Raw genomic sequence first — 19860 nt, forward strand, 5'->3', positions numbered from 1 at the left:
GTACATATTGCATTATGATAGAGAGAGAGAGAGAGAAGTTGTAACTATAAATTGTTGCAGAGTTTCAAATAGATATCGAGATAGCTGCAACGAATACTCAGGAATCTTAAGAAAACTGCTTTCGAAGTAATTTACAATGTTATTTTTTTCTTTAGATAATATTTAATTTATGTATTCCTATTTTGTGTCACAAAATACTAATTTTAGATCTTAAATATTACGGTTATATTCTCAGCCAAAACTTAAGTACCTGTTATACGATATACTAAATACTATTAACTACCAAAGGAAGTACTTCCATTTTCTATTTACAATTGAGATACCATGAGATAAATAACATGGAAAAATAAATGATAAAATATTTGAGAGCTATATAAGTACAAAAAAACAACTTACTCCGTTTGCACAAACTGAGTTTATAAGTTTTTTTTTTTTTTTTACTTAATGCTGTTTTTTGTTAATATAAAATTGATGTGAGATATGTGACTGTACCAGTAACAGGAATGTAAATTGGCTAACTGCACGGTTCCTTGAGAAAAAGAAAAAGAAAAAGGAAGATTATTCCTAAGAAGACTTCATTAAGCACGCAACTGTAGTACCTATGTAGAGAACTTCTTAAGGCACGTAATAAAAGTACTACTATAATTATACTAATGTCTAATATCAAGCTTTCCTCTCATCACTATTTACTAAGTGGGCCATTTTCACTTATTACGTACAACTAAAACAAAAAAGTGTTAAGTCAAAATCTTTGTTCGTCTTCCTTCTCTGAATGATAGCTGTAAAAGAATGTATGCTAGTACGAACTTGTCAAAACCCATTTGTTCATTTGTACTGCTTGTATATACGTGTGTGTGTGTGTATTAATATATATAAATATATATAAATATAAATATATATATATATATGTATACATATATATACATATATTAATGTATATATATATATGTATATATATATATTTATATATGTATAAAATATTGTATATATTTTATATATGTGTAATATACACACACCTACATATATACATATACATATAATACAATATATATACAGGGTGTCCCAGAATTGGTGTGACATCTCTCATAAGCAGGTAGGAGTAAAACGGAGTCGAAAAGTTCTGAACCATTTTTTTTATTATTTATAATAAAGGAGTAATTATTGAGTAAATCAGGCCAATCAGCGCCGACCTTTAGCCAGGCACACGTCAGTGAGCCACGCGCCTGGTATGTGTGAGCGCTCTGCGCGGTTCACTAACGTGCGCCTGGCTAAAGATCGGCGCTGATTGACCTGATTTACTCAATAATTACTCTTTTATTATAAATAATAAAAAAATATGATTCAGGACTTTTCGACTCCGTTTTACTCCTTCTACCCAGAGACTTATTACCTTTAGGTTTAGGGACTTATGACTTACGTCATACCGGTATTTCTGCATTTCGGTTTGCATAAGGGTTTTCATAGTATTACCCAAAAATATCGGTAAAATACCGGTATTTTGCATACCGGTATAAGTCCCTGCTTACGAGAGATGTCACACCAATTCTGGGACACCCTGTATACACATATATATGTATATCTATATATAAACTTGTTTCTGCTGATCGCGTCGTTGAATCTCATGTTTATTCTGTATACAGAATGCAGCAGGACAAATGGTACAAGAACAAAAAATTAATTTTTGTGCAAAAATAAGTAGAAAAAAAAAAAATTAAAATGTTTTTGTGCAAAATTACATATACATATTATTTACTTTGTTTTACGCTTAGATAATCTTTAATAATCTTGATCATATATCATTAGAGATTAGAGAATAAGCGCACAACAAAAAAGTAAATATTAAACTTTCATTTTAAATTTTCAAAATCAAAGCTTCTTGTCAAAACTCATCTTTTTCCGCAACAAAATTTTCACTTCACATTGTCGACTTAAGTTTACACGATCACTCTTTTGTTGTTTATATCAACTATCCAGTCGCATTCTGCATACATAACAAATTGTTATACTAAAATATATGTTCAAAATAATATGAAGGCAATTATTACAGCATAGTTTTTATCACTTTTTTCCGGATTAGCTAAAAACTGTACCCAGCATGTATTTTTCATTACACATACCAGAGACAATCTATAGAAATATATAAAAAGATATATTTAAAAAGGCAGAAAAATCGTTGATATATATGTACATTTACAACTACAAAATGGAAGTTCAATATATCGAGTTAAAAAAGTTCAATATTCTTCAGTTCAAAAGTATCAGAATCAACGTACTACTAAAGCAATTCTTTTATGCACTATCTTTTTTTCTTCATCTGATAAGCTTTAGAAAAATAAAGTCTGCAATATCATGATTTATCTTGATAATTTATCATGATTATTATTATCTACAGTAGAACTCCAGTAATTTCGAGCACATGGAACTGATTCTTCCTAGAATTCGAAATTATTTTTTTCCCTTTCCGAGCGACCAACTGGTAGCAAGAGACAAAAGATGCAGTCATCGTGTTTCTCTCTTTGTTATCTGCGCATTCTACGAGTTGCGCAATCACTCAAGAATATCGGGGAATCATGAATAGTGGGGGAAACTATTGGCCCGCCTATCAAGGAGAAATTGTAGTGTTCGAAATTACTGGAGTTTTACTGTATACAATGTTCTTGATGACAATTAACTTCGTACTTTTACTACATGTTCTTTTTTTAAGTATAAACTACAGCTAAAACAAGAGATAGAAGAAAAAAGAGAAAGAGTTTTCACACATTCTACCAAACAATTAGCAATGTATGAAAATCAGTGTCGGGTACAGTCTCTGAGCCAATTGCTAAAAATATAAGTACTTTTCTCATAAATATTTAAATAATGCGTGAAGTATCTAGTGCCACAGTAGCAATATAATGTCATGCCAGTATGTCCTACTGTACGTGTAATTCGATGTTCTTGACGTTATCTCACCGACAGAATCGAACTTCGTCGGCCGTTCTGTAAGTGTTAAGAGTTATCTGGTTTGGGTAAAAGATTAATTCGTTCTTCGTCGTCGCTCATTTTTTTCGTAGACAATATCCGCGCTGCTTCGGATTGACGAGTAAGAACATCTGCATCCAGCACATTTAGCGAATCACGTTTAATCTGATGAGCTTCTACTGGACTCGTTTGTGCCTTGAATGAACAATAAAGTGCACATGCAATAAATTTATAAATTTATCACAAAATTGTTTAAAAAGCAGATTTGACGTAACTTTTATCGTCACATCAAAAATTAAAAGCTTAAGAACCTTGGGTGATAAAGTTTTCGTTTTCCCGTCGTTTCGCGGTGAGACAAATTTGGAGTTGGGGACTGGGCTGGAGCTGACCGGAAGCGGCGATGTCGGCGCCGTCACGCTGCGTATAGGTGAATGATTAACAGCATCTTTTCCTTTTTCATTCTCCGCAGTTTTATCTGCAGTTAATATCGGAGAATCAGGTACACTACGATCGTCTTCCTCCAGAGAATGCAACAACTGTGACGTGGATTAAATAAAATCATTTGTTATTCAAGTCACATTAGAACCGACATAAAAAAAAAGCAAAATATGATTTTTATGTAACAAATGACTACCTTCTCCACTTCATCGTCGAATTGTTCATGACTAGGTAATGGGTCTTTTTGACTTCTCTCCAAAAGTGTTGCGCGTTTTGCGGCAAGATATAGAGATCTCTTAATCTTTACGTAGAATACTTCGGTCACTGCACGCACGGTATAGTCCGGTATAAAAGTATGACGCAACATAGAATCCAAATTAACAGACTGAATACTTCCAATCGTTTGTGGATTCGCATTCGTAGGCGATTCGGCTGAAAACAAATCAGAAATGTTAGAATCAAAATCGCAATGTTTCGTTCTACATAAATAGGCACTTTTCCTTCAACAAAATTTTTCACAATTTTACCCATTCCGATATTAGCAGTGAGAGCTTGTGATCCGAAATATGTAAAAGGACCGCTTTCGAACATCATATTTTCTTTGCCGAGCATTACTTCAACGCGACCTTCCAAGATTAACACGAAGTAATCGACCGCTTTCCCTTGTTGATAAATTACGGCGGCAGGATCAGTTTTGGCTTTCTCGCGCGATTTTACTTTGATATGATAAATAATATCTTGCTTCAATAAACGCCGTAAGATCGTTTCTGATATAACATCCTTTTTGAACGAGTCCACAGCTGAAAAATCACATATTTAAATAAAACCTACTATGTATAAAATTTTATAATCCATTAATATATCACTTCTTACCTGTAGATAAATACTGGAACATCGCTAATGTCAATTGTGGTGAAATGTGAATTCGTTGATTTTCTTTTCTCTCCGCGAAGATAGTAAAGTCTGTTGGCACTTTTGAACGAACCTGCCTCTTACGTTTGCTTCTGTTATCCGCTGCAGAAATTAACATTCAATATTGAACGTTCTACACGTTTTTTTTTGACGTGTAAACTCATAAACATTTATATGATTACGCAAAAACTTACTGAATACATCTGTCTCGTCCATAATTTCAGCTTGAATTAATTCCTCGATAACGTCTTCCAATGTAACCAATCCAATTACTTCGTAAAACGGATCACCTTCGCCTTCGTTATTTACTCTTTGCACGAAAGCCATGTGACCTTTATTACCTGTGAAAAACAATTATTATTCACCCTCTAAATATAGTTAAAAAAAAACCTATTAATAAAAAAAGAAATTCAGTTCAGGTACAGACCTTCTTTAAACTGTTTGAACATGATATCCAACGTGACATCTTCAAAAACAAAATTGCACGGATTTTGATAAAATTGGCAAAGTGTTTTGAGTGGCATGTTATCGTCGGGATCGACAAATGCGAGATCTTTGATATACAACATCGTTACTATGTTTGTTCTTACATTTTCGTATACTGGTATACGCGAATATCCTGAGAAAATGCAAAAAATAATTTTAGTTTCGCATTATATACAATTTATACGCAACGAAATTAACACGATAACCCACATTCAATTATAATTAAGCAATCATCAGATAGAAATGATAAGGGTAAAGTAAATGCTTATCTAAAGAGTTATCCATATGATTGCTACATCAAACTGATAATAACTGCGAGCACGCAAAAGATTGTGATACGTAGAAGAGCGCGAATTTTGCATAAAACTCGTACCTGATTTCATAATCTCAGACACAGTTTCGAAGTCTAAAATAGCGTTATAGTTCAACATATATACATCTTCAATTTTAGTCATTACATCTGTCACGGTCTTCTTCCGCAGTTCTAACGCTCCTGCAATTATATTTACTTCATCTTTCTCTAAATCGTTGTATTCATTCGTTACCTAGAAAGGTACCTGTATAGTATTAATGTAACAATTTCACTCAGATGTTCATGCAATTTAGATGGTTCTAATAATATTTCTCTGTCTATTCTTTAATCTTTGTCAATTCTTGAACAATTAAAAATGAAAAAGTAATAATGTAAAAATAGATAATAAACAATGCGTTAATATGTTGTCAAATACTGAAAACTTAACAATATATTACTACATTCTTTAATAAGTCACAAGTATCGCAATTCAATTTAATTACTGCGTGGATATCAGATTGATTTCTTACCTTGACTAGTTCTTTCAAACGTTCCCGATTATACACATTTCCAATTTCTTCTCCAAGCATACAATCTAGAATTTTGCTGATCGGATAACTAAGAGGGAAAGTGAGCAGCATTGTTATCTTGGTCAAATAGATGGTCTTTGCACCGACACACAATCCGTGCCTGCTACAAAAGGCCTACAATATATACACGTACTTTGTTACTGTGACAAGTGAAATGAAAATTTTTGAATAATTTCAATAGGGTACACACACCTGTGGTGAAATTTCACCAAAAATCACAATAGCCAATGTTGAGCAGATAACAGCAACAATTCCGGATGTTAATTCATCCAATAATATCGTGAACACTGAGTTGACAAGAACGTTGGAAAACAAAATCGAGCACAAAAGGTAATTTCCGTGATTTCTTACTGGTTGTATAGTTCTCGCATATTTTTTCTCCTGCAATGTTTATATGAGAATAATGGAGTATAAACAGAAATAAAAATATACACATATAAAGTGACAAAGTTTGTTTACCTTTTCCGTGCCGGTGTTGACAAGTATTTTCAATTCGGTCCTATCTATCGCCATTAAACCGAGATTGAGTCCGGAGAAAAGAGCAGATAAACTGAGACAAGTGAGAATGATCAAGATAGTAAGCCAAAACGGTAATAATTTCTCGTATGTGCCGATCTGAAAGTTCTTAACTATAAATAATTGTTTCTACTAAATAACGAAACTTTTGATTAAAAATTCATGAGTCTCACGGAGAATAGAACATTTGCAAAGAATAGAAAAGAAAGAGAAATGGAAAGAAGAGATATATATTACTCACAGCATTATATACGGCAGTGCCTTGGTGTCTGAACAGCACATTCTCCTTCGAATACTCCCGTTCGTATTTCGGTCGTTTTGCGCAGATGTAAAATGTCGGTTTCTCCACAGAAGCGGGAAGCACCACACGAACGGTTGCTGTATTGCCTTCTATGCTTTCCACCTAAATACCAACCATTTCTCTTATTTTTGTTTTTTTTTCGTCCTTCAATAAAACGTCAAACAGCAATACTCACAGGAAATTCTTTGCTTTTGATCTTATCGCAAAGAGTGTCTCTTTTCGCTAGCATATCAGTAAAAGTGATCACAGTGTCTGGCGTGAATCCGGTGCCGAATAAACGGATCACGGCATTGGTTTCTACCAAAATCTCGGGGATTCCTTTCTCGTTGTAACTAGGTTCTTTGTCGGCTGATTCTACCCTCAACCCTTCGATGAACAAGGGCATGTAGTTATTTGTCTCAATTTGCGCGAGCGGAGATAATGGAGCATCGCGGCGAGCACGAAGATATTTCCTAGGGAAATAACAAAACTCGCTGGTTCATGCAGAAAATAGATCATATTTCTTTTTTATTGCACTACCGTTATTATTATTATTATTATTATTATTGCGGTCACAGTTGTTTTACATATTTGAATACGCATTCCATGCATTTATAACGTTCCATGATAAAGCTGTATTTCATCAAATCAGTGGTCATCTGCCAACATGACAATCGTTATCACGAAGACTCACATTCGTGGCATAAACACTTCGTTAATCTACAGAGTGATTCACGAGAAATGTAATGAGAGCCTTTTCATAAATAAGCCTTGTCGTCTCCTCATAAAAGGTATTTAGATAATGATATTTTTTCAGATCGCGTCGATAAACGTAAAAGTTGTAACAGTCATTAAATGTTTGTACTGCATAAATACAAATCTTCGCAAATGTCGCACGATATATTATTATTTACATGAAAATGTCAACGATAAATATACATACAAAAGGGCTGATTGTAAAAATAACAGTTATTTTTTTCATATTTTAACAAATGTTGAAAATTGAAAATACAAATTCATGAAAGACTATTTGAAAGCGTTTTTGTAAATCAGAATAAAGAGATAAAGATTATTTTATTTTGTGTTTGATTCGTACAAAACGCTATTAGAATTATATTGCATAGATTTATATATTGCGCAACTTGCAAAATTAAGAGATTTTCATAAAATCACTAAAAAACGCGTAAAAAGTGCGTCATCGAAAACGACGACGAATATATGTGGGTCGCGCGCTAATCTATTTTTACTTATTAACGCGAGCCAAGTTTGACTACAGAATCAGTCTTAGTTGGATTATTGCCAGCCAGCGTGAGACGCGGTTTAATGATTAACGTGATCCGGTAACGTGCAGTTATCACCGGTCGCACTTCGATAATAGACGAATTCCTTCGCGAACTTAAATGTACGTGTGTCTAATAATGTAATAATTACGCATATTCTTAATCCGAATGTATGTGTACATATATATAAACACCCACACACACACATACACTCACCCCCCCCCCACACACAATTTACATTTATTGTTCTGCGTTTTCTTATTACTAATCCGATATGTCTAGTCGGACTCAGTGGTGATACTGTGTAAATAGTCACTGAAAGGAGGAACAATAAGTGTGATTTATTGGAAACCAAACGATCCGCGTATACTTCGCAAAGTCTTTCGTGTTCTCACACATCAGCATATCGTAATATTCGTGGGAATAAAGATAATTTTGTGCGAAGATGTGTATTTCATCGGGTTGATTCATAAATAGTAAGTGCTGGTAACAACAATTTATTGTCTTCGAAAGAATTTTCAATACACATCTAATGATATTTACATGTAACTGACAACAATCGCCTCTTTAGTTGAAAATAAAAATTTATTTGTAAAGTACACTTTGTGTGCGAGATAAAATTAATTTCTTTCAAATAACACATTCACAAAGTTATTATTAAATCGTTAAATCTTATTTAGTTTCTTTTAAGTAGAAATAAATAATGAAAATAAATATAAAAAATATTTTTTATAATATTTTTTATAAGTCTGTTCTTTTTATCTGAACTGGCTATATCAGTTCAGAATTTATCTTTCTTTTTCCAATGTGGAGTAAAAAAGATAAACTCTGAACTAGTGCAGCCAGTTCAGGTAAAAAGAACAGACCTAATATGTAATATTTATGAAATACAAGAATATCTCTTTCTCACTTAAAGAACTTCAGTGTTAGTTCTAAAATATTAATATTTGGAAAATTATTCGCACAGATTATTATTTCAAAACTAATTTCATAGAAAAAACTGTGTTTATATTATTTCATATCTATATAGTTTTCTTATCTATATGTATAGCTTTCATATCTATATTTATAGATTTTGATCTTTAATATACTTTTTCTGTTAATGGCTCCTTTAGACATTTGGTTTATACATAAAAGATTATATATCTTTTGTCTCTATGGTTGCTTAAATAATTACATTTGCGAGTATCTCATGAATCACAGCGTGTATAAATATAAAGACAAAGAAACTAATTGTATAAGAGAAGCAGGAAAATTCCACATGAGTTGAAAAGTTGAGTAATTAAAAGTGTAAGTTAATAATCCTGCAGATTAAAAGATAGAGAAAGGAGACAGAAAAAATGTACATACAAACAATACACACAATGGAAAAGTTTTGAAAACTCACCTTGGAAATTCGACGGAAATAATATTTCCAAGATTGCTCCATCTCTTGTCATCTTCATCGTCTTTCAGACAAAAATAGACAGTGATAACATTCACATCAGGAATTGTTCGGAACTTGAAGACCACGCGGTCTCTCGTCGACGAAATCCATATCACATCCAAAGTGTAATTTGAATTCAAGGGACAGTCGTGACTCGATGACGACCATCGAACTGCGAGATCGTGATCAAACTCGACACCCAGGAATTCAATAAGAGGATCATTAAGGAAATTGTTAGAAGGTACCGACAACGAAGCAATGGGAGCGGCGGATGCCGTTATCACATGCGCTGATTTCACTACGTATCGAACAGCGTGCAATGAAGCGTCGTCGTGGTTCCCGTGTTGGACGATACCGTCGTCCAATACCGTGACAAAAGCGTAAACATTCGCTAGCTGGGCGACGAGAGCGGAAACAAATAGTATTCTAATTGTTGCCGGCGTGAATTGCAAGCGGCCGACATGCTGCGCCATCATACGACTACTGTACTCTGCGGACAACTTCACCCCGCTCGCATATACATATTTTACGTTCACAGCCAATTTGGCCAACTTTGAGTAACTCAATCGGTTGAAAGCGCTTTCGTCTGCTTTCCAGCAGTATAGCCAACAATACCGATGTAGAGAATTTGGGTGCTTTCCAACTACCAGAGAAAAGCCTGAGAGCGACCAAAACCATAAGAGAGGTGTGTAATCACTTTTCCGCCCCGTAAACTAGCGCATGTCCACGGGTGGTACACATTGGAACTACGCGGCCAGTCCACGAGCGACATGTCGGTGCGCTATGTCCACAGCGTGCGGTTCTATTCTGTGCTATGTGCACGAGTTTAAATGGTCACTTTCTTCAAGTGTGTGAGTATATTCGAGAGAATATAATACGTATTTCTCATCCTTTTCTGTTTTCCTTTCTCATCTTCTCATCACGAGATCGGTCATTTTAAATTTCAAAAAAAAAATCAAATTCACGCTCTCGAATGCACATAGCACAGAATAGAACCGCACGCTGTGGACATAGCGCACCGACATGTCGCTCGTGGACTGGCCGCGTAGTTCCAATGTGTACCACTCGTGAACATGCGCTAGTTTACGGAGCGGAAAAGCGACTACACACTCTCTTATGGATCTGGTCGCTCTCAGGCTTCTCTCTGCCAACTACGTACACAGGCGACACTTTGAACACAGTGTTCCTTAGTGTGAGTGAGACACACTGATATGCTCTTTCTCATACTAATGGACACAGTGTTACACAGTGTTGCCTGTGTACGTAGTTGCAAAGCACCTTTTATGTGCGGAAGAATAAACTGCTGTTTTAGATTGGGTTTACAATTCGCAAGATTTTCAAATTTAACTGCGTTCAGCAGAACTCAGCGGTTAGCGTTTTGCGATTGTTACTTGTCATTGGCATATACTGTAATATATCAAATAGATTTACAGGAAGAGACCAATCAAAATAAGCGCAAAGCGCTTGCTGAGCGCTGAGTTCTGCTGAACGCAGCCTTTAATATATCTTTCTTTTTCCTTCCTTCTTTTTCTTCTTTTAGCTTCTCTGTGCTGCTATCTGCATGCCCACGAGTTCCTTCTTTAGGCGGGAATCGCACTCAGCACGCCACCGTTTACGGTGAGTGATACAAGCACTCAATTCCAATATGGCTAATGTAAGAGATAGCGATACGTCGTTATGGCTCCATAATAAACTCGGAACGTCAAACGATAGCTGGACTGGCAGCTCGATTTGCTCGCAACTCAATGCCGAAGTGCTCCGAAACATCAAAGATTGTTTTCCCGACCTACAGACGCAGGTTAAGCTCAAGCTGCTACTGTCGTTCTTTCACATACCCAGACGCAATGTGGAAGAGGTAAGTACTCTAGCGTCTTCATGTAATGATGTTTTCTTTTACTACAAATAAATGTTTACATTTTTTTAAGTTAAAGTGCAAAACTTCTTTCCGTGCGAGTGTCATCCTTCAAATCTATTCTTTTTTACATCTTTTTTTTTTATGTCTTTTTGTACTATATACAACATTCATTGAAGCAACATACAATTTCTCGTGCGCTTGCGCGCGCACATCGTCAGCTGATTGATGCTATTTATTTCATTAATGTTTTGTTATTCGCGATTGTTTGGACAATAGTGGCGTGTGGAACTGGAAGAAATCATTGAGGTTGCTTCTTTGGACAGTGAGCTATGGGTGTCGATGTTATCCGAAGCGATGAAGACGTTTCCATCAACCGGTTCTCTGAACACGGATATCACTGATCTGGATGAACATAGATCAATCTTTGGCGATTTGGTCAATGATCTCCGTAAACTACTCAAAAAGCAGAACGATCCTGCTATGCTTCCTTTAGAATGTCATTATCTAAATAAGACTGCACTGACCTCTGTGGTTGGCCAAATACCTACACCAACCAAACACTTCACTCTCAAGAGAAAACCAAAAAGTGCAGCTTTGAGAACAGAATTACTTCAAAAAAGTTCTGATGCAGCTAGTAATCTCAAGAAAAGTACAGCTCCCACTGTGCCAGTAAGAAGTAGAGGAATGCCTCGTAAGATGACTGATACAAGTAAGTAGAGACAAAATGTTTGCATGTGCTGCTTGATATAAATGTTACAACACACAATATGATTTTATCTTTGAACTTTTTAGCTCCTCTCAAAGGTATTCCTAGCCGAGTCCCAACAAGCGGCTTTCGATCTCCCTCACTCACAAGCAGTATGCCCAATAGGACGTCAATTAATAGAATGCGAAAAGATGGTGGTATTAAGTTACTAGAGATTACTGAGCAACCTTTAGGTTATGCGCAAGCAAAGAAGAGGAAAAGGATGATGGAGTTGGAGGAGCAGCAGAAGAAGGTCGCCGAAGCACAAGCAGCAGCTGCCGCGGCAGCGGCTTCTGTTGCTTCACCTGTTCCGGATACTCCTACAACTCCGGAGTACGCACAAGGACTGACATCGATTAATCCAGCGACGCCAGTCGCACCTGCAGTGACTACGCCACAACCCTATGTCGCGCCTAGTACACCAAGTAGCATAACAACGACAACACAAACACGTAAGACCAATATTGCAACATTGTATTTTTCCGTTCAGATTTTAATTGTGTTATTATTGTTTTTATTATACAGCCACTACGCCAACCACCTCTACGACGTCTACTCCTGTGATACCACCGGTAACCACGCCGACAGTAATAACGTCTGTCGAAACTACACCTGTCGCTGTGCAAACGGTCAGACCAGCTCAGACAGTGACGCAGATTCGTATACAAACTACAGCACAGCCTAATGCGGCAGCCAATACGAGAAAAGGCTTATCTCTTACGGTTAGCATACGCAAACTATACTTTGTATTTAGCTGTAAGTGTCGTTAAACTTATGAAATAGATATTCATAATGTGTTAATTCAATTATAGCGAGAACAAATGCTGGAGGCACAAGAAATGTTTAGAACTGCAAATAAAGTAACGCGTCCAGAAAAAGCTCTTATTTTAGGTTTTATGGCTGGCTCTAGAGGTAATGTCTATGAACAGAATATGAATACGATATATAAAGAAGAAACTGTTTTTAAATAAAGTACAGTGTACATTTAAAAATTATTTTAATTACAGATAATCCTTGTCCAAAATTGGGCAATATAGTCACAGTAATGCTGTCGGAAAATATAGAAGAAGTGGCACAATCGGACGGAACAACTGTACCAATGTTAGTAGAAACTCATTTCCAAATGAACTACACGAACGGCGAGTGGAAGAGGATAAAAAAGAATCGACGTATAGTGACGGAAGAATCCACGTCAACGTCCACACCTGCGCCAACCGCGACCGCCACGGCTTCCAATTAAAAACAAAAATGTTCAGCTGCTACATGGAGTATAAATTTGTTAAGAAGTAACGCACATTGTGTGATTATTCGTCTTCTTAGTGAATTGATAGGCATTTTGCTAAGGCCTGTTCCACAATACACTGTCGTAAGCTGTAAGTCGTAAGAAAATGACCAATCACAGACTAATTACAGAAGAATAATCGATTGTGATTGGTCAATTTCTTACGATTTACGGCTTACTGTATTGTAGAACAGGCTTAAGGATAAAGAACTGATTTACATGTAAAATCTAGAGAAAGAATTGTTACATATTACTGTTAAAGTTTTGTTAAACAGAGTTATATAACTCCGGTTTTTCACAATCCTCATACTACTAAAGTAAAACGTCATAAGACTTTGCTTTCTGATCATTGCTTAATAGTACATTTGTCTTTGTAATAAGCATAGAATTTTTCTTATAGTACGCTCTTTATACTTTTGAACTATATATATATATTATATAAAAATTATAAATATATACAATGCAATGTGAATAGTCGAATATTTTTTGACAAGTGATATAACTGTATTAAAAAATTTATATATACATAAAGATGTGTATATATATATTCAATATACATATATATATTTATATGTATATATATGTACATATTTACTTTACAAATAAGATAAATATATGCATAATAAACATGTGATTATCAGCTCTTGTATTATTTTTTTTTCAACGTTAAAAATTAAATTTAATAATTTTTTCAATGCAATATTTTTCAACTTTATAAATGAAGGAAAAATCAAGATTTGTTTTATTTAATTCAAATGATTGCTGCCATTTTTGCTTTTTCTCAATTTTATAAATTATTTCTACATATCACTGTAAAAATAATTTGTGATTTTTATATTTATCGTAACATTTTTTTAGTAAATAATCGGATAAAACTCGCTAACTTTATATTACAATTCTTCATAATTATCCTGAATTATTTTCATAAAAAGTCCATGATTTTTATAACCTTAAAATCCATAATTTTATAACGTTTCTTGTTTCCGCTGTCCAGCAGGAGGCGTTTGTCGAGCATTTCTCCGTTTCTCGGAAGGTTGGCAAAACTTGCTATACATATACATTCCACAGTTGTTCTTGAATATTCTACAGTGATTCTATCGATTCTATAATTCTACAATTTATTGTATATCAAATTTAGTGTTTTATTTATTTTTATAATGTATCGATTACTCGCTTCACTGTATCCACAAAGTAGACAACTGGTGAGTCATACTTCTTCTAAAATTATTATGAACTGTCAAATATTTTAAATTAAAACATTCGCCGATTTGTCACTATAATATGGTTATAATACAAGTTATGCATTTATTTAAGTGAAGGTAATATTAATTTTGTTATCTCTTCAACCTGAATATGTTTACAGTTCGCCGCTGCAGCTGGCTCGCTGGCAAAAACAAACAATACATTATTGTCAGAATATGTTCGTAATTTCACAGTGAGTTCGAAATTGATGAGCAATTGGCCACAAATCCAAAAACCTGCGCCGGACTTTTCTGGCACTGCGGTGGTTAAAGGCGATTTCAAAGAAATTAAGTTGAGCGATTATAAGGGCAAATATGTTGTTCTATTTTTCTATCCGTTAGATTTGTAAGTACTTTTTTTTCTATATGCGCACAACATTATACTTCAATATTATACGTATAAAGCATGAATAATGTTTTTCTTTTTTTTTCAGTACATTTGTTTGTCCAACAGAGATCATAGCGTTTAGTGAAAAAGTCTCCGAGTTCGAAGCTCTCAATACACAAGTGATTGGAGTTTCGACAGACTCGCACTTCAGTCACTTAGCATGGATTAACACACCAAGGAAACAGGGTGGCCTTGGTGGAGACCTGGGCTATCCTCTTTTGAGCGATTTTAACAAAGAAATATCCACAAAATACAATGTTTTATTGCCAGACATAGGAGCCGCACTCAGAGGTCTATTCATTATAGACAAGGAGGGAATTCTTCGGCAGTTTTGTATTAACGATCTGCCAGTTGGCAGAAGTGTTGAAGAAACATTGAGACTGATCAAAGCTTTTCAATTTGTTGAGAAACACGGAGAAGTGTGTCCTGCAAATTGGCAGCCGGATTCCAAAACCATCAAACCAAATCCGAAGGATAGCCAGGAATACTTTAAGTCTGTTAACTAAGATGTTTTTAGCACTTTTTCTCTAAGAATGGAGGTATGTACAGTAATTAGAGTATAATGAGTATAATATTATATATAATATATTTTTTTTCTATATATTGTATATAATATAATATATCTCTCGGGCTTTTTTGTAATAGAATATATTTCTCAAATAAATTATACATAAAAATAAATAAAATGTATACAAATATATGTCGTGTTGGAAACCATGTCATATATTTATATGTATTTCTATGCACTATTATATATGTATGTAAACACGAGAAGTACAAGTAGTTTAATGATAAACATAACAAGCAGTAAACATAATAAGAAAAAAACGTAAATAATCTGTATATAAAATTATAAAAAAAAATATACTTGATAAATTTTCTCAATAATTGTTCGATTTACGCCAAAATGTGATGGTGAATTAGAGCAATTGGCGATGACTGCTAAAATTACATCGAAGCACACGCGAACAGGATGTATTTGTGAGCGCGCGGATACTATAAGATTAATTAGCGCGCAGCATGAGGTAGATGACGGAATTAAAAGCCGTTACAATGTCAGCAGGCAGGTAAGTTGGCGTGCGCTGCTGGCGGAAGCTGTTTCTACAAGCTGCTCATGATAAATTTAGAAGAGCAAGCTTTTATTATTTCACCAAGAGAGAAGATATACTCCCGCGTCGAGAGGCACGAGGAAAGCCTCCTCTCCTCTTCTTCTCGGGGGAAGAGATAAAATAATCAAAAAAATGAGAGGGAAGATAAAGGGAACTGAGAGTCTCTCGTACCGAAGTGAAAAACCCCGGGATTGCGCGGGATCGAAAGATCGCGAGAGAGAAAGAAAAACTGAAAAGCGACGCCTGAGATAAACGGCTCATCCTTCCACGCCCGTCGTCCTTTTCCGCATCCACGCTAAATCCAATCCATGTTCACCACTCGTGCGCGCACGAAAATCTCGAGACTAATCACATTCACGTCCGTGTTCTCGTCTCGTGATATTCTGCTTGTGTTGACAAGTCGTCTACCGCAGCAGCCACGGTTTCATTATCGTCGCAAAGTGTAAAATAGAAGAATGAATTAAAGAGAAATAGAGAAAGATAACAGAAATGAAGGAAATGAATAACAAATTTTTTAAATATATTTCTGTTGAATATATTTGGAAGGGAAAGAGGGGGACACAACATATTGATTTTACTTTTTTCTGGCAGCATTGTTTCAATTTTATTACGTTCCGTTGCAAAGTAATAGTATTTTTGCCAAGTTAAGAAAATGTTTTTTTGTACATTGTTATTTTTACAATACACGTCGGGATTCAAAAAGCACAGAAGATGCACTTCGGTTATTATTTACACTAATACATGGTGAAAGCGCTCTCTCCTCAAATTAGGAGTAATATTATCCTCAGTTTTCCTGAAATAACTCTCGCTTTATGTTCCGCCAGCCGCGGGACAAGGATTGCAGACGTAATCGTTCGATTCACTATTATATTTTGTCGATTAAGTGGTCAGATTATATCGGCATTATGTTACCGAGTCTAATCGAAGGGATTTCTTGTTCACCGCCCGCGGTTTATGGTACTTCCATTGTGGGATAGTCGAGCGTGTAACAAGTAAGGTTTCAAGGTCCTAATTGTGTCGACGACGATCCCCTTAAACGATTTTAAGCAAGTGCCACGCCAATTTTTATTTTGTTCGGAAGATCGTTATCTTGTAGTTCACAACCGCGGATTACTTTTATTCTCGGAATACTTTTGTACGGTAAAAAAAAAAAAAATCAACAGTGATATCGCGTCAGTTTTTAAAAAATTTTTATCAGTGATAAAAATTTTTAAAAGAAAGATATAAAGTATCGGTTTTTTTTTAAATATGTCAGATTCGAAAGTACATTTATCCTGACATTAATATAAAATAAAAATTAATTTTAACGATCGTCGTTTCTTCTCTCCCTTTTTCCCCGTTGATCTTCCATCTCTAAAGAATCTTTATTACCGACGCATTGGACACGTCTTTAGCACTTTAAGCAGGATAGCAGAGAACTCACGTCGTTTGAATATAACTCACCACCCGATCACCCTCCGTCCGCTCTTTTACCCGCGTCTCAAGACGTCTAATAACCTTCCTACGCGACTGCTCGCGAAAGGAACATTTTCTTAAAGGAGCATTCAGGCCGCGCCTTGATGACGGCTATAGATGGATATTATAGTAGCGCGGGGCTTATACCCCTTGGTGGTTTGCTCTTCCAGGAGGGAGTAAGATGAGTAAAGGAGGAAGCAGAACTTGTGGAGTACGGGAGGTTTGGGTAAGCGAGGAGACACGACGAAAAGGAAGAGAGAACGCTCGGGTGAAGAGGCGGGAGGGGGATACACGGGGGTGACAGTGAGATAGGGATGCAGGAGAGGGAGTAGGAGGGAGAAGGAGCGGAGAGGCGTGCATCCATCCATATCCATCCCGGGGTGGCTACTGGGACTTTGATTACTTGTTTTAATCTTCCGACTGCCGACTGGGCGAGCATCTGTCACTCAAAATCCGTAATTGCGCGCGGAGCCACCCCTTCGTTGCCGCTGCTGGGGGGCGAAGCCCCGCTCCTCTTTCTCTTTCTCTCTCTCTCTCTCTCTCTCTCTTTCTCTGTCTCTGTGTGTATTGCTATTACTTCCTTATTGGTCGTTTAGCACTTTCGTTCAACCGCGAATCAACGCCGATCGCGCACAGACTGCGCTTTAGTAATCATGACTGTTGGCGACTTGCAATCAGCCCGAGTCTCACAACCGCGCGGTGTCTCTTCGTTTTAAGGCGTTTTTCACTCGAGCAGTTCTCATGATAGTGATAAAAAAAAAAAAAGTCTTGTTCCTCTTCCCGGACTAATGTAACGTTACATTCCTCCGCAATAATTTCGATTTATTTAAACATACATGTAATTTTTTTAGATTTATTCTCGCACGCTAATAAAAAATTTAAAAAAGATATTTCTCACTAATCATTAGACTTGAATACAGTCGTTTCTCTTTGAAATTGAATAGTACAGGGATGGACATTAAATGCATAAAATCCCCTATAGCGTGTCTGTTCCCGACAATCTATCACCTTGCGTATATGTATAATACATGGCACCGCTTGCTCATCAGTTTGATGAAAAGATATTCCGAACACGCCATCGCGTTATGCAAATGCTTTAATTGTAGAAAATTCTATGAGCAGCAGCCAATTGTATCCGAGCGCACATCAACGTTTTATTCTCAACCACTTATTACGATGGAGTTGAAAATAGTTTGAACCTCACTCGTTATATATTGTACGAAGCGCATTTATTTTTGTTTCTCTTCTTAACTTTATAATTTTTAGAGTTTCTCTTATTCATGAGAATACGCATACAAATTATTTTCGTTTTATTTTATTTACGTATGTTTTTTTATTGTGGAATTTTATTACGTATTATAACAATAAATTACGCGGCTTGCTTTGATGCGCTTATGCTCTTGAGAGTTAAACGAGTCTTGGTACGTCCCTTCTATTACGTCTTCGAATAATATTACCGCAGATGTACAATCACGTAATCTCGACGATTCCGATCATTGTAAGCGAGAAATAAGACGCAGGTCGTGCACAAGCGTGTTCTTTCGATAGGATTTCTGTTGCCGCTGCTGCCGCTGCTCCTCTAATTGTCGAAGTCATTCGTTCTCTTCAAAAGGAACAGATGCACCAGTCTGTATTGAAGAACGAGTCTATCAGAGACCCAGGGGGGGCCTCTGGTGCTCGTCTCTTGGGGTTATTTTCAGTCGATTATCCCCAGAACGCCGGGGTCAACGTTGTGCTTTAGAAAGCGAAAACGCAAGAGAGCAGACGAGTCTATTAGCGCGAAGAAAGGCATTTGCGTATGCCAGTCCTTTCTTTTTTTTTTCGGGAATTAATTTGGGTGCTAAAGAAAAAGTATATACGGGGTGTTAGCTTCTCTCTCTCTCTCTCTCTCTTCCTCTTTCTTTCTCTCTTTCTCTTTCACGAATTGTTTTCGCTCTTGATGTGTAAGGCCGTTATTAAAATTTATTTACTTGTAGGAAAAAGTACACACGCATATATTATTAAATAGATGCTGGTATAAGCATTCAAATAATCATTTTAATTAAAGCGAAATAGATTGTTTATGCCAATAAATTTGCTTAGTAAAAATTATATCAACTTGGAATGACATAAAAAAAAATAAAGTTAAAAATGTTTTTTTTTTTAGAAAAAAATATCTGTAGCGTGTCGCATAAAGATCTTGATATCATGCTCATCGTTGACCAATACATGTACTGTTTTATACAGCAGTATGTCGGAAATATTCAAACGACTGCTACTTCAATTAAGAGATTCGGTTTAACACGAAAGGAAATACCTACCGCGTATCGCGTGTGCACGTGTGCGGTGGAGTTGTTGTATCTTATCTCACGTTTAATCACCATCGCTGACCCCAACCCCCTGACGCGACGCTCCTGAGCTTTCAGTAATTACTTAGATGGACGCTTCGAAATCTTTGGCGGATCTGTACGTAACGCGCGGAACAAATGGTCGACGATCTCGACACGGCGATTACGCTTAAACTCTTATACGGAATCCTGGGAGATTTCTAAACTCGTAGCATTTAGAACCGAACGAATCATTAACGTTAAAAGATAAAACAAAATAATTAGAGAGCAAGAGTTT

At 36.0% G+C, this 19860-nt stretch overlaps 3 protein-coding genes across 5 annotated transcripts; 2 read left to right on the forward strand and 1 right to left on the reverse strand.

Annotated features, from left to right (window-relative positions):
- Positions 1 to 1515: 1515 nt before the first annotated feature.
- LOC109856194 (metal transporter CNNM4) lies at positions 1516 to 9829 on the reverse strand. Its single transcript, XM_020431202.1, has 14 exons — positions 9143 to 9829; positions 6672 to 6948; positions 6437 to 6598; positions 6139 to 6294; positions 5872 to 6060; positions 5620 to 5793; positions 5171 to 5342; positions 4739 to 4930; positions 4506 to 4652; positions 4273 to 4413; positions 3927 to 4199; positions 3596 to 3831; positions 3273 to 3497; positions 1516 to 3156 (listed from the first exon to the last, which is right to left on the reverse strand). The coding sequence occupies exons 1-14, from the start codon at positions 9655 to 9657 to the stop codon at positions 2989 to 2991; spliced, it is 3027 nt and encodes a 1008-aa protein (XP_020286791.1). The 5' UTR covers positions 9658 to 9829; the 3' UTR covers positions 1516 to 2988.
- Positions 7987 to 13222, forward strand: LOC109856195 (negative elongation factor A). 3 transcript variants are annotated; one of them, XM_020431206.1, is made up of 8 exons: positions 7987 to 8231; positions 10722 to 10798; positions 10895 to 11036; positions 11313 to 11745; positions 11829 to 12233; positions 12307 to 12503; positions 12594 to 12693; positions 12789 to 13222. In XM_020431206.1, the coding sequence occupies exons 2-8, from the start codon at positions 10743 to 10745 to the stop codon at positions 13019 to 13021; spliced, it is 1566 nt and encodes a 521-aa protein (XP_020286795.1). In that variant the 5' UTR covers positions 7987 to 8231; positions 10722 to 10742; the 3' UTR covers positions 13022 to 13222. The 3 variants fall into 3 exon arrangements, with proteins under 3 accessions (XP_020286795.1, XP_020286793.1, XP_020286792.1); XM_020431204.1 differs by lacking the exon at positions 7987 to 8231 and having other exon boundaries at positions 10406 to 10798; XM_020431203.1 differs by lacking the exons at positions 7987 to 8231; positions 10722 to 10798 and having other exon boundaries at positions 10805 to 11036.
- An 853-nt stretch (positions 13223 to 14075) lies between these two features.
- LOC109856185 (peroxiredoxin-like) lies at positions 14076 to 15324 on the forward strand. The gene is made up of 3 exons (XM_020431179.1): positions 14076 to 14265; positions 14427 to 14650; positions 14739 to 15324. The coding sequence occupies exons 1-3, from the start codon at positions 14221 to 14223 to the stop codon at positions 15196 to 15198; spliced, it is 729 nt and encodes a 242-aa protein (XP_020286768.1). The 5' UTR covers positions 14076 to 14220; the 3' UTR covers positions 15199 to 15324.
- The last annotated feature ends 4536 nt before the right edge of the window (positions 15325 to 19860 follow it).

Source organism: Pseudomyrmex gracilis, unplaced genomic scaffold (genome assembly GCF_002006095.1).
Source record: "Pseudomyrmex gracilis isolate BER0280 unplaced genomic scaffold, ASM200609v1 scaffold_110, whole genome shotgun sequence".
NCBI lineage: Eukaryota > Metazoa > Arthropoda > Insecta > Hymenoptera > Formicidae > Pseudomyrmex > Pseudomyrmex gracilis.